General features: G+C 36.9%; 1 protein-coding gene across 3 annotated transcripts in view; it reads left to right on the top strand.

The window, feature by feature from the left end:
* Positions 1–14,064, top strand: part of prmt3 (protein arginine methyltransferase 3) — a 70,620-nt gene that overhangs the window by 44,847 nt on the left and 11,709 nt on the right. For all 3 annotated transcript variants that reach the window (XM_079434007.1, XM_079434006.1, XM_079434008.1), the window contains exons 12-13: positions 2,422–2,609; positions 5,327–5,413. In XM_079434007.1, the coding sequence (XP_079290133.1) occupies positions 2,422–2,609; positions 5,327–5,413 (275 nt within the window). The remainder of the gene's footprint in view (positions 1–2,421; positions 2,610–5,326; positions 5,414–14,064) is intronic.

Below are 14,064 nucleotides of genomic sequence, written 5' to 3'. Positions count from 1 at the left end.
ATACTCGGAAGTCGTGCTCTGCATTTAACCCATCCAACGTGCACACACACAGCAGTGAACACACACACACCGTGAACATACACCCGGAGCAGTGGGCAGCCATTTTATGCTGCGGCGCCCAGGGAGCAGTTGGGGGTTCGGTGCCTTGCTCAAGGGCACCTCAGTCGTGGTATTGAGGGTGGAGAGAGCGCTGGACATTCACTCCCCCCACCTACAATTCATGTCGGCCGGAGACTCGAACCCGCAACCTTCGGATTACGAGTCCGACTCTCTAACCATTAGGCCATGACTTCCCCCCCCATAAAAAATTATGAATGTTGAAAACACTTTTATTCACAATATCTTTGTGAAAATGTCTGTTTAGCATTCTTTGACAAATAAAAACAAGTTAAAAACAACAGCATATATTTTAATTTTTTTTTAAAGTAAAAGTCATTACTTTGCACTGAATAAAAGTATTAATAAGAATATTAATTTCTTTACAAAATATTACTTTATAATTTTTTTGTTTTATTTAACCAGGTAAGCCACTTTAAGATTTTTCACTGAAAATTAAATTCATATTTACATTTTAATGTTTTTTTTTTTAGTTAATATACACTGAACGAAATTATAAACGCAACACTTTTGTTTTTGCCCCCATTTTTCATGAGCTGAACTCAAAGATCTAAGACTTTTTCTATGTACACAAAAGGCCTATTTCTCTCAAATATTGTTCACAAATCTGTCTAAATCTGTGTTAGTGAGCACTTCTCCTTTGCCGAGATAATCCATCCAGCTCACAGGTGTGGCATATCAAGATGCTGATTAGACAGCATGATTATTGCACAGGTGTGCCTTAGGCTGGCCATGAAAAATGGGGGCAAAAACAAAAGTGTTGTTTATAATTTTGTTCAGTGTAGTTTATAACTTTTTATTAATATTGTTTATGATACTAATTCTTTATATGATACTAATTATTTTAACTGTAAGAAATATTTATACATTTAGTTTGGACCTAAATTATAATTCTTTGAAAAGAGTTAAATTCTCTTTATTTGAATAAATTGTTTGGCTGCTAAATCTTAAAATAGATAAAATAACCACTACAAAGCTTTTTTTTTTTAACTAGTGCTACAACCATTTGTCATTGATACAATCACTTCTTTTTCTCAAGCACAGAGAGAACGTTACCTCATACATACAGCATAAACATAGTCACTGTAGCTTGTTTGTAATTGAAAATATTTAGTGTTACAAATACCCTGATCTCCTCCTATACTCATACGATGATTAAAAAGGGAAAACAAGGATTTTTCAATCTCCTATTGGTAGTATAGATATTAGATATCTGCTTTCTCCTGGAATGTGAAATAAATGCACAGCAGCTTTGAGTTTGTGTCTGATACGTAACAGACATTAAGAACTGATGAATGCAGAGTTTTTACGATTATGACCATCAGCTGAATTTAGATTTTTTTTGCCAGAAGCATGTGCATGGTAACCATTACCATCATCACACAGGGACATTTACGAGTGCTGGAAACGACTGAAACATTACTGAAAGAGACCGTCAAGGCTGTGGTTTACCATTTCATGATAGATGTGCTCATTATTGCATATTTGTGTAAAGGATGAGGTCTAATACGCCCACACAGTGACCAGCCGTCTGTTATGCTTTAGCTTACAATTACATAAAACCACAATTTTTGTAAAAACTAGTTATATTTTTAGTTTTTAGCTATGTTACACTGATTCAGCTTTAATTTAAATAGTCTTTGGTTTGGTTGGCTTTTCATCTGTGTATCTTGAACACATTTTCCGTTAAATTGTACTTGTTTGTAAAGTGTTTTGATTGTTGCATTAATCTTCCTTATGCCTTGTCATAATTATGGTGCATTCAAACTGCTGTTTGCAAGTAGTTTTGGAAGCTTTTCCTTCTTTGATTCGTGCCAGTGAGTTTGTTCAAACATTCAGAGCTGGCATATTCAGTGACAACAAGTTAATATGCAGTCAAAGTTTACAAATGTAGGACATTTAATTGGAGTCATTTCCAGTTTAATGGACTCGAACCAGCATCCCTGGGAGCAGTATGGCCCAGATATGTCTAGATCATATGAGCGAACTACTGCACCAGAGATCTGAAAAGCTGCACATAAATCTTTTAATGGATGTGACCTGGCTTAGTGGTTGAAGTTGTGGACCGATACGCCAAAGGTTGTGGGTTCAAACCCCAGAAGGTGCGATTCAGGAGCTCAATTCAGGATGACTGTAGTAAAATATGTACCGCGAGTCACTTTGGATAAGAAAGTGTCTGTTAAATGAATAATGTTCTTGTCATGTGAAGTATTGACTCACGAGGGCTTTGTTTGACTTTGCACATATATCATATGTAAGCCCTGCAGTTTTTTACTGATTTTCATGTATCATCTTTATTCTCAGTCTATCCAGACCGCTGCAATATCAGCCTGGCGGCGGTGGGGGACACTCAGAAACACAGTGACCGCATTGCATTCTGGGACGATGTATACGGCTTCAAGATGACGTGTATGAAGAAGGCTGTGATACCAGAGGCGGTAGTGGAGGTGTTGAAGCCTGAGACAGTCATTTCAGAGCCTGCAGTGATTAAGGTAAGGGAAGAGAAGGTAATTCAGGTCTTTCTAGAAAAGGGAATTATCAGCGAAATGATTAGTTAATTCTGAATGTCCCCTTGGGGAGCGATGGAGTGTGTCATCTATCAAGATTTAATAGTGTATCATCAGGCAAAACATACTGTCTTTTGTGCTTATTATGTTCCTCAATTCGAATTGGATAAAACCATGGTAAATGAAAATGTAAATGTATATATTTATTTTAAATAATTTCACAGCACACAAGTCTAGATGAGTAGGGCTCCATACACTACTGTTCAAAAGTTTGGGATCTGTTTTTGTTTTTGTATTTTTTAAAGAAATTAATACTTTTATTCACAAGCATGCATTAAATTGTGGCATTAAAGACATTTGTTATTTCTATTTTAAACAACTTTCTAGTCAACAAAGAATCCAGAATTAAAATGTATCACAGTTTCCACAAAAATATTAAGCTGAGCAATTTTACATTGATAATAATAAATATCCTATAATAAATGATCACCAAATCAGCATGAGATAAAATGATTTCTGAAGTATCATGAGACACTGAGGACTGGAGCAATGGCTGCTGGAAATTCAGCCTTGAATCACAGAAATAAATTACATTCTAAAATATATTAAAACAGAAAACAGTTATTTTAAATTGTAATAATATTTCACAATATTACTGTTTTTACAGTATTTTGGTCCAATAAATGCAGCCTTGGTGAGCATAAGAGACTTCTTTCAGAAACTTAAAAAAAAAAACTTACCGAGCCCAAACTTTTGAATGGTAGTGTATCTCAATTCTAGATATTAAAATGAGTTCAACCCAAAAAATGAAAATTGTAATAATTTACTGATCCTTATGTTATTTGAAACCTTTCTGAATTTCCATTGAACACCAACAAGGAGTTTTTGGAAAGTGTCCAAGCTGCTCTGTTTCATAAAACAAAAGTGGATGATGATTTATACCATGATGCTTTCATGTTTGGGTGAACTATCCCTACACATTTGACTAATCTTGTTACTAATCCCCTCTTTTTAACTATATAATGGTTTCTGTCTTATTGGATTTGGTGCAAATCATTAGATCACCTGAATCCCTAATTAATTGAGTCTGGGGTGGACAGAAAGCCAATTTCCTGTGTTGTGGCCTTGTTTTGAGATGGAGGGAGGAGGGGAAGGAATGTAGGTAGGATCAAGGCAGAAGATGAAGAGAATGACAGATCGTGAGTGAGTGAGAGACGTGAGAGAAGAAGTAAAGCCTCAGAGACCGTCTGTGACAGAATGGCTGATTGATTATTCTAATCCTTGTTTAACATCCTCTTTAGTAAACTTCATTACTTACCGCTGCCATGGCCTTGGGTCCACTTACAAACACACACATATGCTTAATGCTGTGTTTGTTTAATACTGCTTAATGCTGTTTTTAGTGTCATGTATATCTTTCAAAAAATATTGAAGAGGAAGATGTCATGAATGAATCTGATATTTTGTGTTTACAAGAAAGCTACTGTATGCTTGCATTAGGTTATGTGATTAACCAGTAGATACTGTACATGTTTTGACTAGACTGAACATAAGTGTAATTTTTCTTTCATTTGCAGTATCCCGTTGCTTATCAGAAAAATGCACACATTTTTACCCATATGTTCAACCTTGGGAAATGAATTTCATTGTATTCCCTGACCTTGATCATAAAATGGTTCAGACATAAGCAATAATGAAAATTCAATGCACAAATCAATCTTTTCCTGTCTGTGCAGAAACATTGCACATCTTACTTCCATTATCTCACTGACCCACCCCAATAACGCCATTTAACGGTGGTCAGAGTTCCATTAAATTAACACACTCTAGCGTGGAATTCTCTTACAACGTTTAATGACTCATCTTCATCTTAAACTTGCCATGTTCACTGCTTTTTTTTAAAATAATTTTATCATGCAGATATACATGTAATAATTTTAAATTCGATTATTTAATATTAATAAAAAAATGTATGTCTAAAATTGACATCCAGGTTTAACTGTCCCTGAAAAATCTGTCTTTACCATGTTTGTTGTGTTCACATTCATTCGCTATAAGGAATAGTTGACCCAAAGATTAAAAAAAAATTGTTAAAATTTACTCACCCTCCCTCAGGCAATCCAAAATGCGATGAGAAAACAGTCCAAATCAGTTCTAAACAACTATATCGGTGGATTTTGATGTAAGCGGACAAAGGGGATGGACATTTTCACTGGAGGAAGCATTGTTATCAATTTTGGAATGATTTCGGATTTATTAGAAACATGCAGCTTTTCACTTCACAATGTTAATTAATGGACTGGAGTCGTGATCTGTTTGGACTCTCATTCTGACGGCACCCATTCACTGCAGAGGATCCAATAGTGAGCAAGTGTGTAATGCTACATTTTTTTTCAAATCTGTTCCGACAAAGGAACAAACTCATCTACTTCTAGAATAGCTTGAGGGTGAGTACATTTTCAGCAAATTTTCATTTTTGGGTGAACTGTTCCTTGAAGTTGAACCACTATAATACAAAAAGTTATTAACCGCAAATGACAAACTTGACCGTAGGGTTTCATAATTATATCAAATGGAATGGGATGGCCATAATATTTTTATGAAACAAATATATTTTTGTGACCTCTACTGCTCCCAACTTTTTATTCAGCAACATTATGTTTGAAAAAGTGTTGTGTGTGTGTCTGTGTGTCCCTCTCTAGACTATTGACTGTGGCTCTGTAACTGTGTCTGAGCTGGAGTTCACTGTAGACTTCAGTCTGAAGATAACAGCCAGCACCTTCTGTACAGTGAGTAGATCCAACTTCAAACACACACACAAACACACATTTACTTCTAACACAACTCACAAACAAACTGTGATTGTTACCTGTCTTGCACAACACTTCAATCTTTAGAGCTAATCAAGCATGTCAGGTTTGAAGATTAATTAGGGGTGGGAAAATGGATTGGCCGTTTGATTGGCTGGGATGTGTCAGGGAGCTCAGACATCAGTCTGGTTTGATGGACAGACAAGGTAAAGACAGGCAGTGAAAGGTTTACTTTAATTATTTCATGGCCTAAATTCAACCGCATGTCTCCTTGTGTGAGATCAAATAAGGTGGGAGGTTATTAAAGAAACATCTGATAAAAAATCTGTCATTATCTACACACCCTTGTGAAAAATTTTAAATGTCAAGCTCCGTTTCAGCAACTTTTTATTGTTGTCATGTCTGTCAAGCTCCAAAAAGATAAAAAAAATACCATAAAGCTTCCAGAAAAAGTAGATTATATAGCTTGAGCAAATAAATGCTGCCTTGGTGAGCATAAGAGACTCAAATAAGAGACAAAAAAATCTTACCAACACCTAACTTTTTGAATGGTAGTATATATTCAAAGTAGGCTATATATTCTTCTGAAACCATACGGTATATTTTTGTCAGTAGTCACTGAAATTCATCTTTTTAATATACGTCATTTGAAAAATATAGTTGTCGATTCATCTTAATCAAGCTGGTGCCATGCAGTCATTTGTGACACATGCGAGAACCAATGCCTTTTGCTTTTAAGAGTCATTTGGACTATTTTTATAGTATTTTTTTGGTTTTATTGGTTCTTGATCAGCCTACATTGTAGGAAGCAGAGCAGCATGAACATTCTAGAGAGTTTCTTCTTTTGTGCTTCATTGAAAAATAGCATTATACAGGTTTAGAACAACATGAGGGTGAGTAAATCCATTTCTGCGTGAACTAGTCCATTCAAGACTATATGTTCCTTTGTTTGTTTAACTTTATTGTCTGTACAGATTTCCTGAACAGAAATTCATCTTTGACACTGGCATAGAAAATACATCATAACAGATAATACTATACATTCACATATCACATAATAAAACACACAGGAGAGAAGAAGGGAAAAATTACAATAAAATATATAAGTATGCCCACATATATGCATACACGTGTACACATGCCTACCCAGAAAATACCTCAATTTAGAATTTAGTTTAAAACAGTCACCGCCAATGGTATAAATTATCTTTTCTATAAGTTTTTTTAGCCAGCGGTATATGCAGTCTACACCCTGAAGGAAGGGCCTCAAAGCAGGAATGGATAGGATGAGTTTGATCTGAATAAACTGCGATTTGCCTTTTTTTCCATAAAGTTTAAAAACAGCTCTTGCATTGTACTCTGTTTCTGACCAGTGATCTTATTTGCTTCAATTACTCGTGTTAATTTATTTTTCTGTCTCATTGTTAAATTACCATACCACGATACAATATTATATGTTAAAATACTTTCAATCATCGATCTATAAACAATAGTTAGGACCCTCCTATCAATGCTAAAATTTCTCAGTTTCCTGAGTAGACCTAAACTCTGTCTTGCTTTCTTGTGTATATGGTCCACATTTTCCTGGAATAAAAGTTTATCATCAATGATTGTACCTAAATGTTTAAAATTTGAAACTTGCTCCACCTTTACACCTTTTATAATAATTTGTTCATATGAGACACCAACCGTACCGGTCCTATTTCTGTTCCCACAGCATAGTTCCTTTGTCTTCTCAATGTTCAATTGTAAGTGACTATCATCAAACCACTGAACAAGACTTCCAATATACTCACTATAAGTTAAACTATTCATGCCCAATTGACAGGAAATTAAAACCAAATCATCAGCGTATTTGATCAAGGTGAGATCACCCCGGTTACATTGAAGTTCATTAATATAGACAGAAAAAAGCAGATTTCTTTCTAGCTATATTGTGTGCTTGTTCACCCTGTTGTATTTTCGGGCGAGAGAGAGTATGTGTGTGTGTTTGTCAGTGAAAGAGTGAGACTTGGTGAGAGACGGACCAAAAAAAGCAACTGAAATTTCAAGTGTAATTTTTCTTTTGTCTCCCAGTTTTGTCCCAGCATTATTGTCCCTGCTTCTTTGTTATAGCTTTTATGGATTAATCAATACTGCATTATTATCTCCTTTCCCCTCTCCGAGTTACTCTGGATTTAATGGAGTTTGTAAACATCATCTCATTTTTCTGCCGCTCTCCAGTAATGGAAAAGCACATCCTGATTTCCTCCCCGTTTAAAAACTTCTATTTTTAGATAGAAAGCAGGTACAAGCAATTGGCAGTTTTTTAAATATCCTTGAATTTGAGGAAAATTCCATTTATAGTCATAGATGGGATTCAGCACCCTATTTTGCACTGCTTTGTCATGTAATTATGGAGGCACCCCAAAAACGGAGGGAAAATGCTGTCGTCCCCATGATTGAGTGCATGGACTTATTCTCCTGCCGACAGTCCATTCATCACATCAGGCTGCCTAACCTTGCATTAAATGAACAGCGCTACCCTGCGCTCTCGTGCTCGGCCGGCGGAAGACAAATAACGCTCGCTCTTACAGTTGCACTGGTCCTCGGCTCACATTGCCCACAGGGACGGCAGTCTCTCTTTACTCTCTCTCTCAGTATCTCTACTACTTTCTCTTTCACCTCCCACCAGAAAAAATGTGTCACTCCTAAATTCATTTTGATAAATTCAATATGTATCTTTAAGCTCACTTTTGGCCAAAGTGCTAGTGGGTAAGCTGTGCTGCTTGTTTACTTTAGTTCCTTTCTTGGAATTAAAAATAAGATGGAGTAAAACTGAATCTTATTTCAAATTCATGATCAGTTTCATAATACACAGTATTTCATGTGTGGATGGATAAGTTTGCTTTAAGAGAATTCAATTTTTGTTATGCCTGTTATCTCAAGCAGCTTGTATATGATAGGGTATTTCAAAATACACTCACCTAAAGGATTATTAGGAACACCTGTTCAATTTCTCATTAATGCAATTATCTAATCAACCAATCACATGGCAGTTGCTTCAATGCATTTAGGGGTGTGGTTCTGGTCAAGACAATCTCCTGAACTCCAAACTGAATGTCAGAATGGGAAAGAAAGGTGATTTAAGCAATTTTGAGCGTGGCATGGTTGTTGGTGCCAGACGGGCCGGTCTGAGTATTTCACAATCTTCTCAGTTACTGGGATTTTCATGCACAACCATTTCTAGGGTTTACAAAGAATGGTGTGAAAAGGGAAAAACATCCAGTATGCGGCAGTCCTGTGGGCGAAAATGCCTTGTTGATGCTAGAGGTCAGAGGAGAATGGGCCGACTGATTCAAGCTGATAGAAGAGCAACTTTGACTGAAATAACCACTCGTTACAACCGAGGTATGCAGCAAAGCATTTGTAAAGCCACAACACGCACAACCTTGAGGCGGATGGGCTACAACAGCAGAAGACCCCACCGGGTACCACTCATCTCCACTACAAATAGGAAAAAGAGGCTACAATTTGCACAAGCTCACCAAAATTGGACGGTTGAAGACTGGAAAAATGTTGCCTGGTCTGATGAGTCTCGATTTCTGTTGAGACATTCAGATGGTAGAGTCAGAATTTGGCGTAAACAGAATGAGAACATGGATCCATCATGCCTTGTTACCACTGTGCAGGCTGGTGGTGGTGGTGTAATGGTGTGGGGGATGTTTTCTTGGCACACTTTAGGCCCCTTAGTGCCAATTGGGCATCGTTTAAATGCCACGGCCTACCTGAGCATTGTTTCTGACCATGTCCATCCCTTTATGACCACCATGTACCCATCCTCTGATGGCTACTTCCAGCAGGATAATGCACCATGTCACAAAGCTCGAATCATTTCAAATTGGTTTCTTGAACATGACAATGACTGTACTAAAACTGTACTAAAATGGCCCCCACAGTCACCAGATCTCAACCCAATAGAGCATCTTTGGGATGTGGTGGAACGGGAGCTTCGTGCCCTGGATGTGCATCCCACAAATCTCCATCAACTGCAAGATGCTATCCTATCAATATGGGCCAACATTTCTAAAGAATGCTTTCAGCACCTTGTTGAATCAATGCCACGTAGAATTAAGGCAGTTCTGAAGGTGAAAGGGAGTCAAACACAGTATTAGTATGGTGTTCCTAATAATCCTTTAGGTGATTGTATATGTTGTGGCAAAACTTATGCACAAATGACATGAGTGCATTAAACTGGTCAAAAGTGACAGTAAAGACTGTATAAATTAATGCTGTGAACTTTCAATTCATTAAAGAATACTGAAAAAAATGATCAGTTTCCACCCAAATATTAAGCAGCTAAACATTTGTGTTTCTTGAGCAGAAAATTAGCTTATTAGAATGATTTCTGAAGGATCATGTGACACTGAAGACTGCAGTGAAGATGCTGGAAATTCAGATTTGTGTCACAAATAAATTTTAAAATATATTAAAAAGAAAAGTATTTTTTATTATAATATGTAACATGTAAATAATATAATACAAATTGAGTTATATTTCACAATAACTATTTAATATTTCACAATAAATGTTTTACTGTATTTTTGATCAAATAAATGCAGACTTGGTGAGCATAAGATAATTCTTTCAAAAACATTAAAAAAACTTACCAACCTCAAACTTTGAAACAGTAGTATACACTCACTGGCCACTTTATTATGTACACCTTGCTAGTACCGGGTTGTACCCCCTTTTGCCTTCAGAACTGCCTTAATTCTTCGTGGCATAGATTCAACAAGGTTTTGGAAACATTCCTAAGAGATTTTGGTCCATATTGACATGATAGCATCACGCAGTTGCTGCAGATTTGTCGGCTGCACATCCATGATGCGAATCTCCCGTTCCACTACATCCCAAAGGTGCTCTAATGGATTGAGATCTGGTGACTGTGGAGGCCATTTGAGTCAAGTGAACTCATTGTCATGTTCAAGAAACCAGTCTGAGATGATTTGAGCTTTGTGACATGGTGCATTATCCTGCTGGAAGTAGCCATCAGAAGATGGGTACACTGTAGTCATAAAGGGATGGACATGGTCAGCAACAATACTCAGGTAGGCTGTGGCGTTTAAACGATGCTCAATTGGTACTAAGGGGCCCAAAGTGTGCCAAGAAAATATCCCCCACACCATTACACGACCACCGCCAGCCTGAACCATTGAGACAAGACAGGATGGATCCATGTTTTCGTGTTCTTTACGCCAAATTCTGACCCTACCATCTGAATGTCACAGCAGAAATCAAACATTTTTACCCAATCTTCTATTGTGCAATTTTGGGGAGCCTGTGGGAATTGTAGCCTCCGTTTCCTGTTCTTAGCTGACAGGGGGCCGCACCCGGTGTGGTCTTCTGCTGCTGTAGGCCATCTGCTTCCGGGTTCCACGTGTTGTGCGTTCAGAGATGGTATTCTGCATACCTTGGTTGTAACGAGTGGCTATTTGAGTTACTGTTGCTTTTCTATCATCTCTAACCAGTCTGCCCATTGTCCTCTGACATCAACCAGGTATTTTCGTCCACACAATTGCCGCTCACTGGATATTTTCTCTTTTTCGGACCATTCTCTGTAAACCCTAGAGATGGTTGTGCGTGAAAATCCCAGTAGATCAGCAGTTTTTGATATACTCAGACCAGCCCATCTGGCACTAACAACCATTCCACGTGCAAAGTCATTTAAATCCCCTTTCCTCCCCATTCTGATGCTTGCTTTGAACTTCAGCAAGTCGTCTTCACCACATCTAGATGCCTAAATGCATTGAATTGCTGCCATGTGATTGGCTGATTAGTAATTTGTGTTACCAAGCAATTAAACAGGTGTACCTAATAAAGTGGCCGGTGAGTGTATATACCAAGTCCTTTGAAACTGTACAATAGCTTTATGTCAATAGTCACTAAAATGCATCTTCATTTGTAGAATACAATGTCGATTCAGCTTAATCAAACTGGTGCAGTGCAGCCATTTGACACATGCAAGAACCAGTGCCTTATGCTTTTAAAAGGGTCATCTGTACTATTTCTTTAGTGTTTTTTGCTTTTATTGGACCTTGAACAGCCTATGTTGTAGGCATCAGAGCAGCATGAACATTCTTGAGAGTTTCTTCTTTTGTGCTTCATTAAAATATAACATCATACAGGTTTAGACTAGGGCTGGGCGATATATCGAATGCGATGATCATGCGCATCTCGTCAGCAAAGCCAGTTCCGTGATTAGTCGTAAATCTCCATCACCTGCTTTCAGATGGAGCGGCATTTAATACACAGAGCTGAAGATCACTGACAAGATAAATATCGCGTTCATAATCGAAGGCGATTCATCTGCGATTATGAAAGCGATATTGCGTAGCTTGTCATTGATCTTTGGCTCTGTGTATTAAATGCTGCTCCGTCTGAAAGCAGGTGATGGAGATTTACAACTAATCACAGAACTGGCTTTGCTGACGAGATGCACATGATCATTGCGTTCGATATATCGCCCAGCCCTAGTTTAGACCAACATGAGAAGTAGTAAATTCAGTTCTATGTGAACTGTTCCTTTCAAGATAATATGTTTGCTAGAAAAAGGCAGCATTGATGTCCTTGAGCTTGTATATTAGGTATAAAATGTTCATGGCACGTTTTGTGCACTGCAGTTAAAGCACATCTGAAGATGGGTGTGCGTAATGTTTGCGTCAGTGGAGATTTGCCTTAAGGACACTTCATGTTACATCAAGCTGTGACAACAACAATACTGGTAATGATCATACAGTATGTGGGGGGAAAATAAAGAGGCATAAAGCTTGTTTTCTCCATATTTGTAAAATGTCAGTGGAGACAAAGCAATGGGTAGAAGTTAGTTATAAGGAGTGTAAGTATTAGCTGTAATTAGCAAGTCCTAAGTTCTTTTAAAAATGTGCTTAACTTATAATTGGAAGTTATGATTGCATGTTTAAATGGTGCAACTTTACAGTGTTACTAAATATTTCAATTTCTAATTAATGCTCTTGATGTACTTTTGAACTTTCTATTCAAGAATTTAGCAAAAACAAAAGTATCAGTTTCCACAAAAATATAAGCAGCACAACTGATTTTAATGTTGATGATAATAAGAAATGTTTCTTGAGAACCAAATAAGCACATTATTATGATTTCTGAAGGATCACGTGACACTGAAGCCTGGAGTAATCATGCTGAAAATTCAGCTTTGCCATTACATTTGAAAATATATATTTTAGAGTAGAAAACAATTATTTTAAATTGTAAATATTTCACATTATTACTGATTTTAGTGTATTTTTGATCGAATAAATGCAGTCTTGTTGGGCAAAAGAGTCTTTGAAAAACATTTACAAATCTTTTAAACAAAAGTGTAGGTGCTTGTGCAATAAAACATTAGTTATTAACAACATCACTGTATTACTCACCCTTTCCATTATCCATCTGTTATGATTTATTGTAAGCATCATGCATATTATTTCTGTTAAATAGCACAGTGACATCTTGAAATGCACTCATCCTGCATTTCTGATGACTTCAGAGACTGACTCAACATTACCAGTGAATGTTGATAATGGGACATCTTTAGATATCCCAAATCCCTGGACTAGGGAGCTGCTGAGACCCATTAGGTGAAATCAAGTCAGTAGAGTTTCAGTATAGATCATCAGTGTGGTACAGTAAATGTTCATTTTATGCAAATTAACTTCCTTTGTACATGCAATATACTCTTTGTTAGTTCTTGACCTCCAGTAGTTGTCGTAAAGTAGTAGTAATCGTAATCTAGCAAATGCATTAATTTAAAGTGACTTGCCTAATTAAGCTCTGAATCTAATCAAGCCTAATTTTTACTTTCTTATAATTAAAAATGTGCCAAAGTAATCAAAAAGAGGCTACTGGATATGCTTGATAGTTTATCAGCAGGGAAGTGAAGTTTGAGTACAAACAATTCTGCAGTACACTATTTTTGTTGCTGCCTCTCTGGTGGCCACATTAAGGCTTTTATTGGCATGATAGAACCCACTTGTTTTAACAGAACAGTATTTACAGGATGGCCTAAAATATAATTGAGAGAAAAGTATAAAGATTTTGGGAGAGAGATTCTATGTTTTGGAAAACTGGTTCACAATGGCTGCAGAATCAAGTTTAACCATGTCCTTGCCATCCCAAGTGACATACTCATGTACATGATGCATAGTTGTTTTGCATTGTAATGTGCTCATAAGTTATTCTGTTGAATTAATGATTGTACTTTTCTATGTGAGGGAGACTAATAATTACTCTAATGTTAGGCTATTTTAATAACACTAGTTCCAGCAGAGTGTCAAACTAGGGTCAGTAATGTACAAACCCACTCACCACATCAGTGTTTAAGCAACACTGTTGATTTTACCAAGCTAAAGGAAGGTATGCATGTGCCTAAGCACCCATATGGCTAATCCAGTCCTGGACTTTACTGTACATTTGTGACCACAAAACCAGTCTTAAGTCGCTGGGGTATATTTATAGCAATAGCCAAAAATACATTGTATGGGGCAAAATTATAATTTTTTCTTTTATGTCAAAAATCATTAGGACATTAAAGTAAAGATCATGTTTTCAAACAGTTGTATCTCAGCCAAATA

Source organism: Barbus barbus (genome assembly GCF_936440315.1).
Source record: "Barbus barbus genome assembly, chromosome: 2".
Lineage (NCBI taxonomy): Eukaryota > Metazoa > Chordata > Actinopteri > Cypriniformes > Cyprinidae > Barbus > Barbus barbus.
Note: the sequence above shows the minus strand (reverse complement) of the source record. Positions and strands in the feature narration are given on the sequence as shown.